At 46.7% G+C, this 24144-nt stretch overlaps 1 protein-coding gene, 1 non-coding gene and 1 pseudogene across 26 annotated transcripts in view; 2 read left to right on the top strand and 1 right to left on the bottom strand.

Annotated features, from left to right (window-relative positions):
• Positions 1-2723: 2723 nt before the first annotated feature.
• On the top strand, positions 2724-4369 carry LOC100392432 (uncharacterized; annotated as a pseudogene).
• A 7731-nt stretch (positions 4370-12100) lies between these two features.
• On the top strand, positions 12101-12174 carry TRNAN-GUU (transfer RNA asparagine (anticodon GUU)). The gene has a single exon. It is a non-coding gene; the product is annotated as a tRNA-Asn (tRNA).
• A 9133-nt stretch (positions 12175-21307) lies between these two features.
• Positions 21308-24144, bottom strand: part of LOC100894999 (uncharacterized) — a 36847-nt gene continuing 34010 nt past the window's right edge. For all 25 annotated transcript variants that reach the window (XR_013529309.1, XR_013529307.1, XR_013529305.1 and 22 more), the window contains 2 exons: positions 23850-23901; positions 21308-23342 (listed from right to left, as the gene is read on the bottom strand). Coding sequence is in view for 19 of the 25 variants with exons in the window: in XM_078355481.1 (XP_078211607.1) it covers positions 23096-23342; positions 23850-23901 (299 nt within the window). In the remaining 6 variants the exon portion in view is untranslated. The remainder of the gene's footprint in view (positions 23343-23849; positions 23902-24144) is intronic.

Raw genomic sequence — 24144 nt, 5'->3', positions numbered from 1 at the left:
CCTAGGTTTTCTTCTGGGATTTTTATGGTGTTATGTCCTATGTTTAAATCTTTACTCCATCTGGAGTTAATTTTTTTATAAGGTGTAAGGAAGGGGTCCAGTTTCAGCTTTCTGCATATGGCTAACCAGTTTTCCAAACACTGTTTATTAGACAGGGAGTCCTTTCCTCATTGCTTGATTTGTCAGATTTGTCAAAGATCAGATGCTTGTAGATGTGTGGTGTTACTTCCAAGGCCTCTGTTCTGTTCCATTGGTCTATATCTCTCTTTTGGTACCAATACTATGCTCTTTTGATTACTGTAGCCTTGTAGTATAGTTTGAATTCAGGAAGCATGATGCCTCCAGCTTTGAACCTGTCTGGTCCTGGACGTTTTTTGGTTGGTAGGCTATTAATTGCAGCGTCAACTTCAGACCTTGTTATTTGTCTATTCAGGGATTCAACTTCATCCTGGTTTAGTCTTGGGAGGGTGTATATGTCAAGGAATGCATACATTTCTAGATTTACTGGTTTACGTGCATAGAGGTGTTTGTAGTAATCTCTGATGGTAGTTTTTATTTCTGTGGAATCAGTGGTGATATCTCCTTTATCATTTTTCTTGCATCTATTCGATTCTTCTCTCTTTTCTTTTTTATTAGTCTGGCTAGGGGTCTATCTATTTTGTTGATCTTTTCAAAAAACTGGCTCCTCGATTCATTGATTTTTTTTTTGAAGGTTTTTTTAGTGTGTCTCTGTTTTCTTCAGTTCTGGTTTGATCTTAGTTGTTTCTTGCCTCATGCTAACTTTTGAATTTGTTTGATCTTGCTCCTCTAGTTCTTTTAATTGTGATATTAAGGTGTTGATTTTATATCTTTCCTCGCCTCTCAGGTGGGCATTTAGTGTTATAATTTTCCCTCTAGACACTGCTTTAAATGTGTCCCGCAGATTCTGGTACATTGCGTCTTCATTCTCATTGGTTTTGAAGAAGGTCTTTATTTCTGCCTTTATTTCATTATTTATCCAGCAGTCATTCAGGAGCAGTTGTATGGTTTTTAGTGTTTTTCTTAATCCTGAGCTCTACTTTGATTGAATTGTGGTTTTAGAGACTGTTTGTTATGATTTCCATTCTTTTGCATTTGCTGAGGAGTGTTTTACTTCCAATTATGTGGTCAATTTTAGAATAAGTGTGATGTGGTGATGAGAAGACTGCATATTCTGTGGATTTGGGGTGGAGAGTTCTGTAGGTGTCTATCTATTAGGTCTGCTTGGTCCAGATCTGAGTTCAAGTCTTCGATATCGTTATTAATTTTCTGTCTTGTTGATCTGTCTAATATCGACAGTGGGGTGTTAAAATTTCCCCACAGTGGGGTGTTATTAGATGGGAGTCTAAGTCTCTCTGTAGGGCATTAAGAACTTGCTTTCTATATCTAGGTGCGCCTGTGTTGGGTGCATATATATTTAGGATAGTTAGCGCTTCATGTTGCATTGATCCTTTTACCATTATGTAATGCCCTTCTTCGTGTCTTTTGATCTTTGTAGTATGGTTATGTTTTATAGAGACAATGCCTGTGCAGGAGAATGAAAGGGGTCAATTAAGTAAGTCCAGCTAAATGTTTAGTCACTGATTAATTAAAAAGATCTGTGATACTTTTATCATACATTGTTCAGCCCTGGAAAGACCTTATTTGTGTGTCTGAGTGTAACTATAACTTTTATCTCACACTGATGAAAAATACAAGAAATAGCCCTGATCCTCTGAGGTTCTAAAGCAGGAAGATATGTCCAAAACAGGCAGAACATTAGGCTTGATTTGTTCCCCTGCAGGTGGCTTGACCAAAGCCTTAGTGTGAGTGCGCCTCATTTTTATACATTACACAGATATATTATTTGTATAACACAGACTTCTTCCAGCACAAATCGGGGTTTCAAAGAAAATTAAGAAAATAAATTTATGTATCATATCTTTATTATTCCTAGGGTAATACTGTGAAGCATGTGGAATCACATTGGTAGTACTGTATTTGTGTGTATGTGTGTGGCGAGGGGGGTTATTGCTTGATAAGAAAGATGGAAAAATTTCTAATATTTTCAGAATGGTAGGCTCAAAGTCCAATGTGATGAACAAGAGTCTATTAACCCTGTAACTCACATTAAGAAAAAGTTAAGGTACCCTGAAAAGGTTTTGTTCTCAGTAAAAAGTAATAGTGCATTTCGAGTGAATTGTAGCTCTTTATCATAGTAATAATACTCATTGCCACTGAAAGTAGCTTCATATAGACCTTGTCAGACACGGTCTCCCTGTTGAGCGTGTTTACACATTCATTGTCAAAATTACAGAATTTCATGTTGGTAGAAATTTAATTGAAAGGATGTATAGCTCTTTAATTCTCAAAATGTCACAAATCACCAATAAAGCACTTACTAATATAACCAAATATTAGTTTCCAAAAAAAACTATTGGAATAAAAATCAAACAAAAAAAATAGTGAGTAAAACAGTACGGTCCACTGGAGTTCAGAGAAAGAGAAAATTAGAAAAGAATAAAAAAGTAAGAATAAAATAAGAAATTCAGAAGCCTACCAGATATATTGAACAAAGAGATTGAAATTAAGATGAATCAGCGAGGAATCTGGGGTTTGATACTACAGTTGACATACTGAAAAATCCATCAGTCTTTTAATAGAATTGATCGGTCGGGATTCGGCTGCGTCCGGCGGGCCGCCCGCCCATTGCCGCCGCCGTCGTCGCTGCCGCCGAGCTCTCGCTGTGCCGCAGCCACCTAAGTGGGGCTGGGGCCGGGCCCAGCCACCACCGCCCTTGCCGGGATGCCGCGGGTGTATATCGGCCGCCTGAGCTACCAGACCCGGGAGCGCGATGTGGAGCGCTGCTTTAAAGGCTACGGGAAGATCCTGGAGGTGGATCTGAAGAACGGATATGGTTTTGTGGAGTTCGATGATCTGCGTGATGCAGATGATGCTGTTTATGAACTGAATGGCAAAGACCTTTGTGGTGAGCGAGCGGTTGTTGAGCATGCCCGCGGCCCACGGCGAGATGGCAGTTACGGTTCTGGACGCAGTGGATATGGTTAAAGAAGAAGTGGCCGAGATAAATATGGCCCTCCTACTCGCACAGAGTACAGGCTTATTGTGGGGAATTTGTCAAGTCGGTGCAGCTGGCAAGACCTAAAGGATTATATGCGTCAGGCAGGAGAAGTGACTTATGCAGACGCTCACAAGGGACGCAAAAGTGAAGGAGTGATTGAATTTGGATCTTATTCTGATATGAAAAGAGCTTTGGAAAAGTTGGATGGAACTGAAGTCAATGGCAGAAAAATCCGATTAGTTGAAGACAAGCCAGGTTCTAGATGACGCGGGTCCTATTCCAGGAGCCGGAGCCATTCAAGGTCTCGCTCTCGAAGCAGACATTCCCGTAAGAGCAGAAGCCGAAATGGAAGCAGCAAAATCAGTCATTCCAAGAGTAGATCCCGGTCCAGGTCGGGCCCCACTCCCAGAGCAAGAGCCGGAGCCGAAGCCAGAGTCGGCGCCGGAGCCAGAAGGAGAAAAGCAGGAGCCGCAGCAAGGACAAGAGCCGCAGCCGCAGTCGCAGCGAAGGCAAGAGCCGAAGCAAAAGCAAAGACCAAGCAGAAGAGAAGATCCAAAACAATGACAATGCTGGGAAACCTAAGAGCTGGAGTCCTAGCAGGCATAAAAGTAAGAGCAGGAGTCAGGAGGAGGAGAAGCGAGGGAGTATGAGCAGGGGCAGGAGCCAGGAGGCGGGCAGGGGCCAGGAGAATAGCCTCTGCCAGAGTCGGAGCCGGAGCAGGAGCAAAGTGGGTAGCAGGAGCCGGAGGAGGAGCCACAGCAAGAGCAAGGACAAGAGGAAGGGCAGGAAGAGAAGCAGGGAGGAGAGCCGCAGCCGCAGCCGCAGCAAGATGGGAGGAGCAGAAAGCGAGGCAGCAAGCGAGACAGCAAGCCGGGCAGCAGCAAGAAGGAGAAGGAAGACACTGACCGCTCGCAGTCCAGATCGCCGTCCCGCTCTGTTTCAAAGGAACGGGACCATGTCAAGTCTGAATCCAGCCAGAGGGAAGGCCGAGGGGAGAGTGAGAATGCTGACACCAATCAGGAGACCCGGTCTAGGTCGAGATCCAATTCCAACTGGAAGCCAAACCTTCCATCCGAATCACGCTCCAGATCAAAGTCAGCTTCAAAAGCCCGATCTCGGTCCAAGTCTGATCCAGGTCTGCTTCCAGCTCTCCCTCCCGGTCTAGATCTAGGCGCCACTCAAGGTCCTAACTGGCTACGACCACAGCAGGAACTACACGAGGAGTCTTTTGTACATGTTTGGTAGCCGTAGCACAAGTGATTGGAGTAGAACGTATCGCTGCTGTACATTTTTAACTCCCCTAATGGTGTGTCTATAATTGTTCAATCTAAGTGCTTCCTCTAAGTAAAACCTCCTGGCGCCAAGTCTTCCTGCTCGACTGAAAAAAAACAATGTCTCTTTTGAAATTCCCTTTTACTTATGGCCCAAGTAGAATATCCAAAACGCCTTGGCTTTCAGGCCTGGCCTTTCCTACAGGGAGCTCAGTAACCTGGACGGCTCTAAGGCTGGAATGACCACATAGGTAAGTATGGTGAGTTCAACCATTTTTGCTCTTGAATTGATGCCCTTCGATGTGTGCCATTTAGTGAAAGTGCTAAGTCTTAGTTTCCTACCACTTTGGTTTCATATTTTTGGACTTAACAAAGTTGTGAGTAGCACAGTCGAGGAAAATTGATACCTGCAGTAACCCACAGGAAATAAACTGAAGAGTTCCATATTCTGGTATTGTGATTATGTTGTCTTATATTAAGAAAGAAAAGAAAAGAATCTTTTTAATTTTATTTTTCCCCATCTTGCAAAGTATAGTGACCCCTGTTTCCCTAAATTTGAATAAAGACTATTTTTGCTTGACAAGAAAAAAAAAAATAGAATTGATCAAGGAAAAGAAAGAATTAGTGATCTTGAAGACCAGATAGGTGAAAATACAGTCAGAGGAGACAAAGAAAAACCAATAAAAACATGAAGCAGTCCTGTAAGACCTATGAAATAGTCTCAAAAGTGAAAATCTAAGAGTTATTGAAATTAAAGAGGAGGTAGAGAGAAGAGTAGAAACTTCATTTAAATAAATAATAACAGAGAATTTTCCAAACCTATAGAAATGTGTCAATATCTAAGTACAAGAAGGTTAGAGCACACCAAGCAGATTTAACCCAAATAACACTACCTCAAGGTATTTAATAATCATACTCCGATGGTCAAAGATACAAAAAGAATCCTAAAAGAATTAAGGAAAAGAAACAAATCACACAAAACAGAGCCTCCTTTTATTATATAATGTCCCTCTTTGCATTTTTAAACTTTTGTTACTTTCAATTTTGTTTTGACTGATATAAACATAGCTACTTCTGCTTGCTTTTGATGTCCATTTGCATGAAATACTTTTTCCACCCCTTTACCTTAAGTTTATATGAATCCTTATGCGTTAGGTGAGTCTATTGAAGACAGCAGATACTTGGTTGGTGAATTCTTATCCATTCTGAGATTCTGTATTTTTAAGTAAAGCATTTAGGTCATTTACATTCAACGATAGCATTGAGACGTGGGGTACTATCCTATTTATTCTTCTAACTGTTACCTGAAGACTACTTTGTATTGTGTTATAGTTTTACATGTCCTAGGAAATTTGTGCTTTAGGGACGTTCTATCTTGGTGTATTTTGAGGCTTTGATTCAAGATTGAGAGCTCTTTTTAGTAGTTCTTGTTGTTCCGGCATGGTAGCACCGAAGTCTCTCAGCATTTTTTTGTATGAAAATAGACCATATCTCCTCTTCATTTATGAAGCTTAGTTTTGCTGGATACAAAATTATTGGCGGATAATTGTGTTATTTTTTAATGAGGCTGACTATATGACCCCAGTTTCTTCTAGTTTTTGGATGTGGGTGGAGACACAGCAAAATCATATTATTCTATGACTGGCCCCTCCCACATTCTCTGTGTTATCTTGAATTTTATTAAGTTTCCTGACAACAGCTTTTTAAAATTTTCTGTCTGAAATTTTTATATCTCTGTCTCTTCTGGATTGATCCCTTGTGCTTTATTTAGTTCCTTTGGTGAGGTTATGTTTTCCTGGATGGTCCTGATGCTTGTGTGTGTCCATTGGTATATGGACATTCAAGAATTAGACGTTTATTGCAGTCTTTACAGTTTGGGCTTATTTTTATCCAGCTGTCTTGGGAAAGCTTTTCATGTACTGTAAGTGACTTGAGTGTGGTTATCTAAGTTTCTGGTCACTACAGCCATGTCTGCACTGGGGGATACTCCATGCCTAGGAATGCCATGCATTTGTAGACTCATAGAATTACAACCTTGGTGGTCTTGGATAAAGCTCAGAAGAATTATTTGGATTACCAAGCAGAGACCCTTTTTCTCTTCTTTTACTTTCTCTGAAGCAGATGAAGTCTCTCTTTGTGCTGCGCTAACTGTAGTTGGGGGAGGGTCGACAAAAGCACCCCTGTTGTCATCACCACTTGGATTGATATCAGTCAGACCACATATCAGTGAGACAGGCTGTGCTGGCTTCAGGTCTGACTGTTACATTTTTTTTGAGACGGAGTTTCGCTCTTGTTACCCAGGCTGGAGTGCAATGGTGCCATCTCGGCTCACCGCAACCTCCACCTCCTGGGTTCAGGCAATTCTCCTGCCTCAGCCTCCTGAGTAACTGGGATTACAGGCACGCACCACCATGCCTGGCTAATTTTTTGTATTTTTAGTAGAGACGAGGTTTCACCATGTTGACCAGGATATGGTCTCGATCTCTTGACCTCGTGATCCACCCGCCTCGGCCTCCCAAAGTGCTGGGACCACAGGCCTGAGCCACCGCGCCCGGCCCTGACTGTTCTTTAGGATCCCAGAGCACTTTAGCCCACACTCATGTGGTTTGTTAAAACTCAAGTTGCGATCATGGCCATGGATCTTTGCCCTCTGGCTAGGGTTTGTTCATTGCTCCCCCACGGACATCATTGAGTTCTGCCTAGTGTTGGCATCACAGTGTTCCAATGCGAACTTCCACAGTTGCTGTGCTCTTCCTCCCTAAACACACAAACTCTCTCTATATCCAGCATGGGTGCCTCTTTCAGCAATATGAAGTTAAAACCAGATACTGTCATCACTCACCTGACATTCTGTTCTTATGAATTCATCAATTCACTACCAGGATGGACCAGCTTTCTAGGAAATAATATTCTGCAACTTATTTTGTTTATTATTTCACCAGAAATTTAGTATCACATTCACACTGGGGCCCTCCATTAGGGTTAACACGTCCTCACATTCCAGCTGTGATGATTTACAAAAGAGGATTTAAAGAAGTTGGAAAATCCTCCCCTAAAAAGCATGGATAATGTGCAATACCTAATAGTTCCCTGGAAAATTATGTCAAATGTCATGGAAGAAATCCACTCACAGCCAGATAGGTCTACATGCATATTCAAAAGAAACAATCACTATTGCTTATGCCATCTTGATGTTGAATAACTTAAAAGATTATATGTTGTGGGCTGGGCGCGGTGGCTCACGCCTGTAATCCCTGCACTTTGGGAGGCTGAGGCGGGTAATCACGAGGTCAAGAGATCGAGACCATCCTGGTCAACATGGTGAAAACCCGCCTCTACTAAAAATACAAAAAATTAGCTGGGCATGGTGGCGCATGCCTGTAATCCCAGCTACTCAGGAGGCTGATGCAGGAGAATTGCCTGAACCCAGAAGGTGGAGGTTACAGTGAGGATTATATACATTAAGCTATGGACAAACAACAAGAAACTTACAGATTCGAGTCACTGCTGTGAAAAATCATAAGACAATGTGTTGCATCAGAGAATAATTGATGTGTGTGCGTGTGTGTGTGTGTGTGTGTATCATGCCTTTTTAGATTGGGAAAGATCTGAAGGATGGAAAAAATACAGGCAGGTGAAGGCCCCTAGAAACAGCATTTCGACAAAGATTGAAGGGTTGACTGGGTGAAGTAACTCACAGGAGAAGTTTGGAGAAGGAAGAAGACCAGGCCAGAGCCTTGAAGCACCTCAGCATTCATTGTGTCAGCAGTGAGTGAAGCCAGCCAAGGAGCCCAGTGAAATCATCCTCAAGAGACAGCTCATTGTTGGCAGCTGCCGGGAGCTGCTACCGAGCTGTGAGAGCAGCGGAGGGGAAATAAAAGGGAACAGCTCCGAATCTGCCCCAGCAGCCCCTGCCAGACCTCGGTGCCAACATCGCGACAAGTAAGCGCCCGGCACGCCAGAAAGGCCCCCTCTATGTGCTGCTGAGCCGATCCTGGACCCGACGATCCCACCCTCGGTCTTGGGGGCAGAAATCGCAAAAACGGAAGGACTGGAAATGGCAGACCATATGATGGCCATGAACCACGGGCGCTTCCCCAACGGCACCAATGGGCTGCACCACTACCCTACCCACCTCACGGGCATGGGGCAGTTTCCAGGCCCCCATTACCAGCAGCAGCAGCGTCCCCAGCGCGCCTTCAACGCCCTAATGGGCGATCACATAGCACAGGCAACATGAATGCCAAGAGCGGCATCAGGCACCCCATGGGGCCGGGGACTGTGAACGGAGGGCAGCCCCCGAGCGCACTGGACCCCGTGGCCAGGTTTAACCCAGTTCATGGTCTCCCCGGTGGCCAGTCAGGGAGGCTCCCTGCCGGCCAGCATGCAGCTGCAGAGGCTCAATGGCCAGTGTTTCAACCATCACCCCGACCCCCGCAGCCACTGCATGCCGGATTTGCACCCTGCTGCAGGCCACCAGATGAAGGGACAAACCAGCACTCTCGAGATTGCAACCCCGAGCACGTCGGCGGCTCGGGCAGCAGCAGCACCCCAGAGGCTTGGGTACTAGCAGGACCCCGGCGGCCCAGGCGGCGGCCCGGGCGGCGGCGCGGGCAGCAGTAGCACCCCAGCGGCTCAGGGTGCAGCTGGGGCGGCGGCTGGGGCGGTGGCAGCACCCCGGCAGCTGGGACGGCGGCTGGGGCGGTGACAGCACCCCGGCGGCTTGGGCGGCGGCTCAGGCGGCAGCAGCACCCCGGCGGCGGCTTGGGAGGCAGCAGCGCCCCGCGGCTGGGGTGGCAGCTCGGCGGCGGCGCACGCAACAGCAACGACCCGGCGGCTCAGGTGGCTTCCCGGGCAGTGGCAGCAGCAGCGGCAGCACCCCCGGTGGCTCAGGTGGCAGCTTGGGCGATAGCAGCACCCCCGGCGACTCAGGCGGCTGCAGCACCCCGGCGGTTGCGGCTCACGCGGCGGCGGCTCAGACAGTGGCTCAGGCGGCAGCAGCGCCCCCGGTGGCGGCTCGCGCGGTGGCACGGGCAGCAACAGCGACGGCAGCAGCGCCCCGGCGGCTTGGGAGGAGGCTCAGGCGGCAGCAGCGCCCCCGGTGGCGGCTCGCGCGGTGGCACGGGCAGCAACAGCGACGGCAGCAGCGCCCCGGCGGCTTGGGAGGAGGCTCAGGCGGCAGCAGCGCCCCCGGTGGCGGCTCGCGCGGTGGCACGGGCAGCAACAGCGACGGCAGCAGCGCCCCGGCGGCTTGGGAGGAGGCTCAGGCGGCAGCAGCGCCCCCGGTGGCGGCTCGCGCGGTGGCACGGGCAGCAACAGCGACGGCAGCAGCACCCCCCGGCGGCTCATGTGGCAGCAACACCCCCGGAGGCTCCGGCGGCAGCAGCACCCTGGGCGTCTTGGGCGGTAGCGCGGGCAGCAGCAACAGCGACGGCAGCAGCACCCGGCGGCTTGGGCGGCAGTTCAAGCGGCGGCGTCTCAGGCAGCGGCTCCGGCAGCAGCAACAGCTGCGACAGCAGCACCCCGGCGGCTTGGGCGGCGGCTCAGGAGGTAGCAGCACCCCCGGCGGCTCGGGCAGCGGTGCGGGCAGCAGCAACAGCGGCGGCAGCAGCACCTCCCGGCCGCTCAGACGGCGGCTCATGTGGCAGCAGCACCCCCGGCGGCTCGGGCGGCAACAGCACCCCAGGTGTCTTGGGCGGCGGCGTGGGCAGCACCAACAGCGGTGGCAGCAGCACCCTGGCGGCTCGGGCGGCAGCAGCACCTCGGCGGCTTGGGCGACAGTTCACGCGGCGGCGGCTCAGGCGGCGGTTCGCGGGATGGTGCGGGCAGCAACAGCGGCGGCGGCGGCAGCAGCGCCCCAGCGGCTCGGGCGGCGGCTCAGGAGGCAGCAGCACCCCCGGCGGTTCAGGCGGCGGCGCGGGCAGCAGCAACAGCGGCGGCAGCAGCACCCCCGGAGGCTCAGGCGGCGGCTAGGGTGGCAGCAGTACCCTGGCGGCTCGGGAATCGGCGCGGGCAGCAGCGACAGCGGCGGCGGCAGCTGCAGCAGCAACATGCCCGCCTCCGTGGCCCACATCCCTGCTGCAATACTGCCACCCAATGTCATAGACACTGCTTTCATCGACGAGGAAGTATTTATGTCCTTGGTGATAGAAATGGGTTTGGACAGCATCAAGGAGCTGCCCGAACTCTGGCTCCGGCGAAACGAGTTTGATTTTTTGTTTTGTTTTGTTTTTGAGACGGAGTTTCGCTCTTGTTACCCAGGCTGGAGTGCAATGGCACAATCTCGGCTCACCGCAACCTCCGCCTCCTGGGTTCAGGCAATTCTCCTGCCTCAGCTTCCCAAGTAGCTGGGATTACAGGCGTGCGCCACCATGCCCAGCTAATTTTTGTACTTTTAGTAGAGACGGGGTTTCACCATGTTGACCAGGATGGTCTCGATCTCTTGACCTCGTGATCCACCCGCCTCCGCCTCCCAAAGTGCTGGGATTACAGGCTTGAGCCACCGCGCCCGGCCTACGAGTTTGGTTTTATGAAGGACTTCGTGTGCAAACAGCAGCCCGGCAGAGTGAGCTGTTGACTCGATGGAAACCCCAGCGAAAGCAATCAAACCTCCAACTTCTTTGGTGTGAATTAAAAGAAACATTCCCTTAGACACAGTATCTCGCTTTTCAGATCTTGAAAGGTTTGAAAACTTGGAAATAAAGTCAACTATAAACTTGTACAAATTGGTTTAAAAAAATTGCTGCCACTTTTTTCCCGTTTTTCTTTCGTTTTGCAGCCTTGACATTCACCTCCCTTATGTAATTGAAATATCTAGCTAACTTGGTCTTTTTCGTTGTTTTTACTCCTTTCCCTCACTTTCTTCACTGCTCAACTGTTAGATATTAATCTTGGCAAACTTCTTAATCTTGTGCATTTTGCAGATGGTTTCAAATAACTGAACTGCATTCCGATTTACGAGTGAAAGGAAAAGTTGCATTAGTTGGTTGCATGAACTTTGAAGGGCAGATAGTACTGCACTAACTCTGCCATCTCGCTTCATTTATTAAACTATGCATTTGAGTACAGACTAATTTTTAAATATGCTAAACTGGAAGATTAAACAGATGTGGGCCAAACTGTTAAAAAAAAAAAAAAAAAAAAAAACTTCCTGATGGGAAAACAGTTGGTGATTTCTATTTTCAGGGTTCTTCAAAGGACTAAAAGCAAAAGGCCAGGATGCATTCATTTGACAAGTCCTGGCCGTCGGCCTTGGTGAGTGCCAGACCCTGCTCCGCGAGAGAAGACCCACCAGCAACCCTCACCACATCCCTGCCCTGGTGGAGCCCGGGATCGGGGCACAGGATCCGATGACGGCAGCGGCAGCTCCGCAGAGCCCCGAAAGCCACTGAGCAGCGTGGGCACAGGCTCCCGTACTAGGTGAACATGGAGCAAAGAACGGGAAGAGCCATCCGGGGAGCCCGCCGGGCGTTCAGCTTGGCTTGGGCCACCAGGCGGCTTGGGCAGGTTTTGGAGGGGGGCGTTTCCGGGAACGTCTGAAGCAGGCCAGGGGCAGGGTGGGTGAAGGCCATTTGACTGTCCTGGCTCCAGAATCTCCCAACGCGCAGGTGTTCAGGTGACCCCAGCGACTCACCGGTCTCTAATCTCTCCGGTTTTCCAAGGCCTCCTCAGTTATCCTGAGGACAGAAGGTCTGTGGGTAGTTTGGTGAGTGCACCGTGCCTACAGCATCCTGTAGAAGTGGTAGACACAGTCTCTGTGGCGCAGTTGGTTAGCGCGTTTGGCTGTTAACTGAAAGGTTGGTGGTTCGATCCCACCCAGGGATGCCTCATGTTGTGTTTTAACCCATTTCAGTCAACCAGGTTAACATACAATCAACCGGGTTAATCACGGGACATTAATCCTGAGATACACATGTCCTTTTCCCGACCTCCTTATGTCTGAGGCCGTGAGAAGGAGCAACTGCACCTTATACATGTCAAACTGAGGAATCCCAGAGACCTTAGATAGTAATTCACTTCTGGATAAAAATCTTTGCTGCCATGGAAGGCTTGGGTGAGTGAGGTGCCTCAAGTTTTTTATTTATAATCATAGGAGACCTATTACAGTAGCATCCTATCCCCACGATGTGCCTGGGTTTACTGATTGCTCTATCAATAATGTGACCAGTGGAGTCAGTCAGTCATCTTCATGCTGATCCTCGCCATGGTTGGTGAAAACAGCATTTCTTCCTCAGTTTGTGTAATTTATTTAACCCTTTACAAATGTTTTTCAAGGACGGTCTTGGTGGCTCACGCCTGTAATCCCAGCATTTTGAGAGGCCGAGGCAGGCAGATTACCTGAGGTCAGGAGTTTGAGACCAGCCTGGCCAACATGGTGAAACCCTGTCTCTACTAAAAATACAAAAATTAGCCGGGCATGGTGGCAGGCACCTGTAATCCCTGCTACTTGGGAGGCTGAGGCAGGAGAATGGCTTAAACCTGGGAGGTGGAGGTTGCAGTGAGCCGAGATCACACCCTGGGTGACGAGAGCGAGACTTGGTCTCAAAAATATAAATGTTTTTGAAATGAAGCATGTTTCATGGTGTTAGGACGACAAATGATGCTGCAGTCCCCACCGTTATTGTACACATTTCTTTGGTCACTTGTGCAGGTGTTTCTATAGTGTAGAGAACCGGATGTACCATTTTTACATTACAGTCTTTATTCAATGCTTCTAATGTGAATACCTTCTACAAACTTATCTTCCAAGGGAGCAGGACCAAATCATACTCCAATTTGTTTCCCAATTCTATCAAGGTCTCTTTTGTCACTTACTTGCTGGCACAGCAAACTTTCTACACATCGATGTATGATATTCCACTGAGGGGAGAGGCGCCCTCCTGGCTTAACCGAGGGGGTGGACAACAGAAGGACATGGTGGACATCACACACAGATACTCTGTGGCATACGATAAACTGCTAAGCTTTTAAGATATTTTAAAGTCCTCCGACATCTGTAATTGTTTTCTCTTGTGACCAAGTCACGTGGGTCTGGAGAAGATGGGCCACAGTCACCTCTTTGAAAGCTTTCCGTCAATCACTTATCCAAGGGGAGCAAAATCACTAAGGTCCCGGGGATGATTTTCTTCTTCCCTTTCCTCTTGTCTTCATAAATCTTGGTTTTGATTTTATTTGAGGAAACCAATCTAATGCCAGTTTACCCTCCTATACCTGCTATACCATGGTAAATTAGCATGCAGGGAACTGTCCCTGTATTATTCTTTGATAGATTTTGCAGGAGCCATGGCCATAACAATTAGCCCATCTGCGATGCATTGTGGGAGCCGACAGAACCCTGCACCCAGCAGGCACCGTGTGCGGACCTGGACCCTTGGAGCTATTGCCTCATGTTCCTTCAGTTCTATTGAATGTCATGATAGAAATTAAGCTATTTGGCTTTTACCCACTACTATGGCTATAGTGCAGTTTCTCTCTCTCTCTCTCTCTCTCTCTCTCTCTCTCTCTCTCTCTCTCCTCTCTCTCTCTCTCTCTCTCACATCTCTGTCATTTTCACATCATGATTTTCTGCTATCTGTCTCATCAGTGTGTGTTTTTGGTTTTGATGTTATTGAGTAAACTTCTGGGATTGTTTTATGACTATATAAGGGTAGGTTTTAAACTCTTGTTGATGAAGGTTTGTGTTGTACCTAGTTTTTCCTTAGTATAAAAATGAGGTTTACACAACAGCATTTTTTTTTTTTTTCTGAGATGGAGTTTTGCTCTTGTTGCCCAGGCTGGAGTGCAATGGCACAATCTTGGCTCACCACAACCTCCACCTCCTGGGTTCAAGTGATTCTTCTACCTCAGCCTTCTGAGAACCTGTATTACATGTATATGCCACCATGCCCAGCTAATTTTTTGTGTTTTTAGTAAAGATGCGGTTTCTCCATGTTGCCAGGCGGTTCTTGAACTTCCGATCTAAGGCGCTCCACCAGCCTTGGCCTCCTAAGATGCTGGAAGTACAGGCGTGAGCCACTGTGCCTGGCCTAGCATATTTTGTAGAAGTTTATTGGCTGTATTATTCATTTTTCATGTGTAATCAATGCAAGTAAATTTGCTTCCTTATAGGGTAGGCTTAACTCAATGAAGAACTGCCGAATATTAGAAGAGGCGGTGCACGGTTCACGGTTCTTTCATTAGAATGCTGGAAACTAGGGACATGCAAGGAGTAACCTAACCACGTTTAGGCAATGGTTTGACTTCCTGCAGGCAGTAGCTAATGTACACCAAATCACAGTGTTTTCATTTGTGGCATGTTAGAGAGAAACAGGACTTCCTGCAGTACAAATATCTATTAACTAGTCCCTGTGCCGTTAGCTTACAGGGCTCTGAGTCCTGGTCTGAACAGTGCACATGCTCCTGCTAAATCTTCAACATTCACACCAATTCGTGCCTTGTCTTCAGAACTTAAAGAAGATGACAATCAGAATGAACTGCTTTCATGAATCACAGAACCAGAAATTAAAATTATTCAATCCACTTAGGCCCAACAATCTCACATGCCCCCTCTTCTGCCTCATGGCCCCTACTCCTCTAGGCAGTAGAAATGGGCACATGAGAATTTCAAGAAGTAAGTTTAGTTCAGAGATTTTTCTCTCCTTTACTTTTTCTTCTTCTTCTTTTTTTTTTTTTTTTTAAGAGAGACAGGGTTTTACCATATTGCCCAGGCTGGTTTCAAACTCCTGAGGTCAAGCAATCTGATAAAAGAAACTTACATTTGTTTTAACAAAGTTTCTTCCTCAGGAGAGGACCCTCAGGCCTCTCAAAAAGCATCATAGACCTGAAACTCAGCACAGCATCCATTGAGATGCCAGCCCCCTCATTCATCATGAGTGCTTCCTCACCACTCCCTAGTTCCTCCTTTCCTACACACAGTTACGTTTCTTCCCTGCTACATAAACCCCTAACTTTAGTTGATCAGGGAGATCGATTTGAGACTGATCTCCCATATCCTCAGCTGTAGCACCTGATTAAACCTTCTTCCTCACAATACTCAATGTCTCAATGATGGACTTTGTGTTGAGAAGCAGGACCTAGACGGAACCCCTGGGGTTTCATAAGCTATTCACGTACACGCTTAAAAACCACAATTAATGGGTCATGGCATATTGAGAAATTGGAATAGTATCAACTTGGCCAAGTTCTCTGGAAGCACACTGTGCTTAAATGTCAGGGCCCTGCCTCCTGACCTCAACAGTTCTGGTTGATTTTGAGTCACAGGAGGTGAATATGACCTGGTGTGAGTGTTTTATTAGAATGCAAGGCCAGGTGCAGTGGCTCACGCCTATAATCCCAGCACTTTGGGAGGACGAGGTGGGTGGATCACGAGGTCAAGAGATCAAGACCATCCTGGTCAACAAGATGAAACCCCGTCTCTACTAAAAATACAAAAACTAGCTGGGCATGGTGGTGCGCGCCTGTAGTCCCAGCTACTCGGCAGGCTGAGGCAGGAGAATTGCTTGAACCCAGAAGGTGGAGGTTTTGGTGAGTGGAGATTGCACGCCAGTCAGAGTAACAACAGCGAAGCTCTGTCTCAAAAAAAGAAAAAATGCCAACCATGGCTGATTGCTTTCTGTTTTAAATCCAACAAATCTCCATTTCTAGTGAGAAAATGTTGCCCAAACCAACCAAACATAGGAGTAAACAAAGAAAAAAATGAGAGATTCCGTTTCCCAATCCCACTTGATTGGTGCCAGCCATTACATATTACATGGAAGAAAGGGAAAGGCGCCCAGGCAGTCCCAATTCCTGTTCTGACAACCATCTGGCCTCCTTGGGCAAAAGAAAAAGAGGGAAGGCAAAGAGCATATAACACTACTGTTTGCAGAAATGTCCTCTCGGTACAGGAAACTCGGGTAAACTGAGAGAGTGTGTGCCGTGAGGGAGGCCTCGACGGCTCTTCTCAGGCCCTAAGAATAGAGTGGATTTTGCCTCATTTTCTGATGTGCAAATGAAATGATAAAAGTTGATCCAAGGAGAGGGCAGAGACAAAGAAGAGGGACGACTCCTCCCTCGCAGGTCCACCTTCCTTGAGTGTTGCTTGAGGGATCAGAAGAAACGCCTTAACATAGGTGCATGGGAACTATGGCTGCTAAATGTGACCTCCAGTAATGAGCTAGTGTGAGGTTCCGCACTAATGTGAGCCTCCATGGTGTAATGGTGAGCTCTTTGGACTCTGAACACAGCAATCAGACTTCACGTCTCAGGGGACCTTTCTGTATAATTACAATGATGTTGCTCTCTATTGCTCCCTAAATGGAATGTGGATTCCACTGAAATTCAGAGGCTCAGCGCCACAGGTCTCCAATACTCTCCTTGGTGTTGAGGGTCACACAAACTGGGTTCTTACAGTGGCCTGGGCCACATAAAAATTGCTGCAATTTCACAGATTCTCCAGGCTGCCAGCCACGTGCTACTGAAGACCCTTCCCCTCTCAGGGCAACCCTGGGCCTTCAGGTGAGAGGTCTCCTCTGCCAAAGAGGCTGCCACCCCTCAATCCCAAGCCCTGAGATTTCTTTTACTCATGTCATTGAACTGTTGCCCTGTGTCTCTTTGGAAGAAACAACCTATATAAGAAACTTCACTTCCAGATTTCCTAATTCCTTCATCCCTTCGGATGCTGCAGTTTTTAATCTCCTGTCTTCAGTCTAGTACTAATGTGCGGGTTTCATTTCATTTTCATGGGATCCCCTCCAATTGGGAACCAGTGGATTCCTGTCCTTGAGGTCTCTGTGGACAGCGACTAGATGCTGCTTTTGTCCCAAATTCTGACACCTCTCTCCAGGGAATTGCCTTCCTTAGCCTCCTGAATCAGCCAGTATTTAGATTTGAGCCTGGGATCCCAGCCTCTGTGGAGACCATGAGTTCCCCATTCCAGGCCAGCTCTCTCCAATTTAACAGGTGAGGAGCTGAGCAGCTGGGAGGGGCAAGTCCAGGACCCTGGGCATCCTCCTCCTTCCTGCCAAGACTCTGCTCTGCTTCCTGCCCAGACTCAAGGAGACTTAGGACCAGATCAGATGGAAACTTTTTTGTTCTCTTCTAATCAACACAAAAAATTAGGCAATAGTTCTGGGGGACCTTCCTAGCCTGACAAATGTCGTGGCCAAATCTCTCCAGTTCTGAAACTGTCCCAAGCTTACCAAGTGTTTTGAGTTTGGGAAAGGAGGGGAAAGAGCAGACAGGAGAAAAAAGACAAGGAGGGGGGGAGGAGAAAGGGTGTGTGAGGACCAGGATTCATCCTGACAGTTGAGTGACTGCTACCTGCCACCCAGGTTCCCACCGTGGCACCTTCCTGCAGGTGGTTTCCATCTCTTATTGGTGGCCTAAGAACTAGACTCTATAGAAAGGCCCCATCCTATTTGTCTGGTGTGACTCCTGGCAAAGTTTCTTTTCATCATTTGGGGGATAGGATGGGGATGCATAGGTTAGCAAGTGACTAGGACCCAAGTCAGGACCTTGTGGTCCCCCACAGTTAAGTGACAAGTAGCCTCCTTCTCCTGACTCCCCCTGCAAGACAGTTGCTTGCAGGACAAGGCCTGGAGAAGCCCAGGGCGCCCAAAGCCACAAAAATGCCCAGGGATGAGTCCCAGCTGGAGATGCTTTGGCTCATCTGACTGAGCTTCCAGGGCACACAGGGCAGGGACTCTGGGAATCTGGCCAGGAGACTGAGCAAGAGAACCAGGAGGTTGAGCAGCAGGCTTCTGTACAGCACCGCAGACACTCCTCTTGGAGCCCCCACCCCAAGTCAGGCCATCCACCTCCTCTTCCTAAGAACCCTTCATACAGCGATTCTTTTTTTTTTTTGAGATGGAGTTTAACTCCTGTTACCCAGGCTAGAGTGCAATGACGTGATCTCGGCTCACCACAACCTCCGCCTTCTGGGTTCAGGCAATTCTCCTGCCTCAGCCACCCGAGTAGCTGGGACTGCAGGCACATGCCACAATGCTCAGCTAATTTTTTGTATTTTTAGTAGAGACGGGGTTTCACCATGTTGACCAGGAGGGTGTTGATCTCTTGACCTCATGATCCACCCGCCTCGGCCTCCCAAAGTGCTGGGATTACAGGTGTGAGCCACTGCGACCAGCGATTCTTTTACTAGAACCACAAGGTGATAGCACCTAGATTTCAGTGCCCTCATCTGGCCAACTATCTGCAGCTGCCAATGCCCAAGGCAGCCTCCCTTCCTACCAAGACCTGAACTCAGGACCTTACCTTAAGGAGAAGATGTCCTGTCATTTCTTTCCCATCAGAACTGCTTGGACCAGACCCTATCTCTGTCTGGTGACCAGGACAGTCCCCTCACCTGTCTCCCAGGTTAAGGAGTGCAGATTCTCCAAAGCTCCCTGTAAGTACCTAACAGTCTCGTGTGGCTCCAGCTCACACAGGAATATCCACGGCCCATATTTCCAAAAACTCTCTTCCTCCCACTCTGAATCCATCCTCTACTGCATGTTCCCCTCACAGAGCAGATACTGTTTTCTTCACATCCTCGGTTTGCCTGCCCATGCCCCAGACTGACCTTTCTTTTGTAGAACTGCCTGTCCCTCTGTGGACAGTGTCTTTCTGCTACTGCACATGAAGATGTCCCGCCCTCCCCTGCTCACGGAGAGAGTGCCTGATCTGAGCTGGGCCATCCTATCCAGTACTTACCTGGAATAGACGACAGGCAGGGTGGCCAAAGACTACATGAATCTCTGAAGCTCGTCCACTTGAGAGAGAGACCCGGAAGATACTGGTCCTTCATTCCTGCTGTGTATATCCAATGTGACTGAGCTCTGAATAAAATGTACAAGTTATAATAATGTAGTAATTGACTCAGCAAACCAGGACACGAACATGTTAGAGGGTGAGGTGTTGAGAGGTGTGTTTGGGGGTGGTGGTGATGAGCGAGTATTTGAAGGAGAGATAGGGCCTAACCTCAGAAAGCAAAGACTAATAATAGCTATTTAGAGATAAGGAGCTGAATAATTATGTACACATGGGGCCTGCTGTTTTACTAAACAAATTTTGAAGTATATGTAACTTTGATGAAGTATCCTAAATAAAAAACATTTTGCCATATATTTTGTGTATACATTTACATCCACATATATATTTCTATTCATCGTATTTTGAATATAAATTTGTACAGTCATGTTAATCCCTCTTTTCCTTTAAGGATTTGAGTTTGATGTCATGCATAACACATGTCCCCACCGAATGACTACAGAAATGTTGGCAAAGGAAGCTCAGAGGAAATGGTAGGCAATACTACCCAGTTTGGGCCAGAAGAAGGAGATAGAAAGTATTCTCACAAAATGTTAACAATGTGACTTGTTATATCGTCTTTCCACAGTAATTTGGGCAATTAGCAAAATCTGAAATGTATAAATACCTTGATCTGGCCATTCCATTTCCAGGTATCTGCAGAGAAGTAGACAGGGGATGCACGACAGATGTATGTGTCAGTCTGATCCCTGCAGCTGTGTTTGTAATAATACACATTGGAGCAATTCCACGGCCATCAGTTAGAGAAAATTTGAAGAATGATCCACTTGTATCAAGAAGGATGTTTTAAAGATCAAAGCCTGATGGAAATGCTGGCGGCAATGGCGCTGAGAGGAGCTCATGTGTATTGAACAATTGCTATGTGACAGGCATTGGGCTCCACGCTTTTCCTGCACAGCTCATTTAAACATTGGGCAACCTGAGTATTCTGGTTTAGTGCATTTGACATAGAAATGGAGGCACAAAAAATTCATGTGTTTAACTTTAAACCCTGGCAGATTAGATTTCTCCCCCAGAGTCTGTGGCTTCACCAGAGGTGTGACTCAGGTTCTGTCATTCTCCATTTTAGAAATTTCCAGTGTTCCATATATGAGCAGCTGAGGAAACAAACTCAAAACCCGAAACACGATAAGGGAAGATGCTTGTTGGGGGAAGATTAAAAATGGAGTTTTTTTGCCCCAAGCAACAAAGAGACACGTTGGAAAATAGACAAGAGACAAGGAGTTTGTGTGTGTGTGTGCTTATATAAGATGGGGTTTAACCATGATGACCAGGATGGTCTCAAACTCCTGACCTCAGGTGATCCACCCACCTCGGCCTCCCAAAGTGCTAGGATTACAGGCGTGAGCCACAGCACCCGGCCTGAAGAGAAGTTTTAAGATATATTTGGTCCAAGGAAGAGACTCTTCAGATGGAAGGTCATGTCAGCTAGAAACATTAATGTGACTGGATGGGCTCGAACCACTGTTTCAGTCAACATCTGACAGCACCAACCTAGTGGTCCAGAGACACTGCTTGTGAAACAGTGAAAGCTGCTGCTCAAGTGTCATTCATCATTGTCAGATACTGTCATTTAGTAGTACAGGGAGGTATTCTCTGTTCCAAGCTCGAGTACCCATAACTCTGCTGTTTTGTTGAAACTTCTTCCCCACCACCAGCCTCTTTAGAAGACTGGGAGCTCTGCAAACATCCAGGCCAAGAGTCCTGTCCTTGTGCATGTTTGGGCATTGATCCAAACCCAAATCTGTGGGAGACTCCTCCACGCACATTCCAGGTGCCCAGGTGACAGCGGCAGTCTCTAGATCTGGGGTCATCCACTTTCCCATTTCTAGCCCACCTCACCCATCATGAAGCCTGGTCAGGGTTGCCAGAGACTCCAGTGAGCAGGTGCTATTTGTGTGTGTGTTTGCCAGAAGAAAACAAGAAACCTGCTGTGTGCCCACCTGGCTGATCCCTCCACCTTTCTAGCCAAGGGTTTCATGAGCCAGGGCCCTTGGGGTTGCTCACAAGGCAGCCCCTCACCGAGTAGGCATTGCTTCATTATCTGTATGTACATGTCCCCAGTAATTTGAAATATTTAAAGAATGGTTAAATGATCACTTGACAGTTACACTATAAACAGAAGTAAGATACACAGAGTTAAACATCATTATTTTGAGAAGATAAATTTTAATGTCATTTTCAATCTTTAAAATCTCTGGTTTTATTTTGAATAAAATCTTCAATCTTAAAAAGATTACTGCAAAAAAGAATTACAGTCCATTTGCATTTTCAAATAATAAACTTGGAAATATGTTCTTATGAATGTCAACAGTCAATGCAGTGTGGCATGTTAAGAACTGACTTTCATATAACAGGTAAGTTTAGAGATTACATTTCATGAGAAAATGTTTAATGAATTTTAATGCTGTATGTTTATTTAAATCTAATTTTCTGTTTTGGGAAATAGTTGTCTGTTGCTTTTAGTGTATTCTCCTTCCTGTCCACATATGTGGAATCTACCTATTCTCTTCTCTTTTGAAATAGTTTAAAAGACTCAAAGAGAATGGCCTGGGCTTTTCATGTCCTTAGTCTGATAGACCTTTCCTGACTGCTCAAATAGTTATTAGCAGCTAAGAAAACAACGTCTCTTGTCAGCAACAAATCAAAAAAGGCTTCAAAATCAGTGAATTCTGTTTTGCTGTGGCCTTATGTGCTGACAGTCTTAAGAGAAAACATTTTAATAGTATAGATTAAAATTAACTTTGGCAAAAATTAAAATGCAGGCAGGAACTTTTTTTTTCCAACAACAGACAACTAGAAAAAGCAAAGATACAGGAAAAATTGAAAATTTCCAGTAGAGAGATATAAATATAATAATTGACACTGCCAGGGATGATTAATGAAGAAAATGTTTAGGGGATGGTCATTTGAACACAGCATATTAATACGTTTAAAAACCATTTTTCCAATTACTTCGGTATAAATAAGCTGTCTCTGAAAGGTACAGATCTGGCATCACAATAATGGTGATAGAGAAATAGTGAAACGGTACTGGTATCACGATCATGATGGTAGACAAATGAAGGAACAGTCCTGGTATCACGATCATAATCTTAGACAAATGGTGGAAGAGTTTTGGTATCACGATCATGGTGATAGACAAATGGTGGAAGACCTGGTATGACAATCATAATGGTAGATAAAAGGTAACACAGTCTTGGTACCCCAATCATGGCGGTAGACAAATGGTGCAACAGTCCTGGTATCACAATCATGGTGGTAGACAAATGGTAGAACAGTCCTGGTACCACGATCATGGTAATAGACAAACGGTGGTTTCCTGGTATCACAATCATGGTTGTAGACAAATGGTGGAACAGTCCTGGTACCACGAACATGGTGGAACACAAATGGTGGAAGAGTCCTGGTATCAGGATCATGATGGTAGACAAATGGTGGAACAGTCCTGGTATCACAATCACGGTGGGAGACACACAGGACCTTCTCTGCCTGCAGATGGGTGAGGTAGCATTGACCCTGCAGAGTCCCGGAAAAACACTTAGGCTGAATTTAATCATGAGGACATTTTCAGACAACTTCAGAGGGTGGAGCTTTGAGTCAGACAGCTGACCTGTCCTCTACAAACAAGCCCATGTCACCACCATCAATGACAACAACAAAAGGTGAGGAGACACTTTGGGTTCAAAAGAACTAAAGAAATGTAGCTACATTATCTCTTTACGCTTTTTCAACCCAAAATGTCTCTTCTCCTTTTGGTTGTGTGATTTGTGGTGACATGGGCTTTCTGAAGGAGAAAGGTCACTTGTGCTGCTCACTGCTCTACATTCTGAAGTTGTCTGGAGATTACCTCAGGCCATGAAACTCAGGCTAAGTGTTTCAGCAAGAACATGGTGGTGTTCATACTCTGCAGTGGCAGAGTCCCACGTGACACGTTGTCTTAGTGTGGAAATATGACCCCTACCCGGGAGACCAGGGGAAGGAGTCTTGTCACCGTCGTAGTAAGAAACCTACTGTCCATGTCCAAAGTCAAGCGAACATGCTCTTCCACAAATAAAAAAATCACATATGTGTAAGCCTGGCATGTGAAATAAAATTCAGGATAAGCTGCATAAGTTGAATACAATACATCCAGTGAGGACCGGAAGACTTCAGGTTCTTCTGCTTCCACCAGCTCCATGCTGAGCCTAGAAAAGGAGGAAAAACCAAAGAATAAGTCAGGGAAAATAAGACACCGCAGAGCCCCAGCTAGATTTCATGGGGAGCACAAGAAAGTGGTTAATAAAGAAAAACATAGATCCATTAATGACATAACAAATTATTGCTTTATGTCGGGATGGGCAGGAGTAGGGTAAAAAAGAATCAGAGAGAGGGAAAGTAAGCTCAGTGATCCGTCCAGGTGACACACTGATGAGGGAGTAAAAGGACACTCTGAGTGAGTACCCTCAGGACACACAGTGTACACTGATCATAAAAACAAGTATCGTCAACCTACGGTAGTTAGTAAATGATAAGGGGAGGGAGAAATGGAAACCTAAGTATCTACCGCAATGAAAACCAACAGCAATGTTAGTAGAAATCATTCAGGCTTCATTGAAAACATGGTATCGATATTGTCAGCCCACTCTTTTCCCTGGACCTGGTGTCTCCAGGTGTCAACACAAAATTAGCTGTTCACAATTGCTCAAAGTTACCTGGGGCATGGTGGGCCTTGGTCTTCTTCTTCTTCTTGGTCATTTTTAATCTCTGCAATAAATTCAGACAGGGACAGACAAAATAAGCCAATTCTCCTACACCCATAACTGTCCACTGTCTAATCCCTGCACAGGGACCTCAGGCTCCTCAACATGAGAGCAGGATAATGTGAGAGACAGACTTCAGGAGGTTTGAAGGCCAATCATGAGAGATTTCTTGGTTCCTGTCTCAGACCAATGATGAAATGTCCCTATTCTGGTAGACCATTATCCTTTTGTCCCAAGTTGTACAAAC

Source organism: Callithrix jacchus, chromosome 18 (assembly GCF_049354715.1).
Source record: "Callithrix jacchus isolate 240 chromosome 18, calJac240_pri, whole genome shotgun sequence".
Taxonomy (NCBI): domain Eukaryota; kingdom Metazoa; phylum Chordata; class Mammalia; order Primates; family Cebidae; genus Callithrix; species Callithrix jacchus.
The sequence above is the reverse complement of the archived record's forward strand: the minus strand, read 5'-3'. Positions and strand labels throughout refer to the sequence as shown.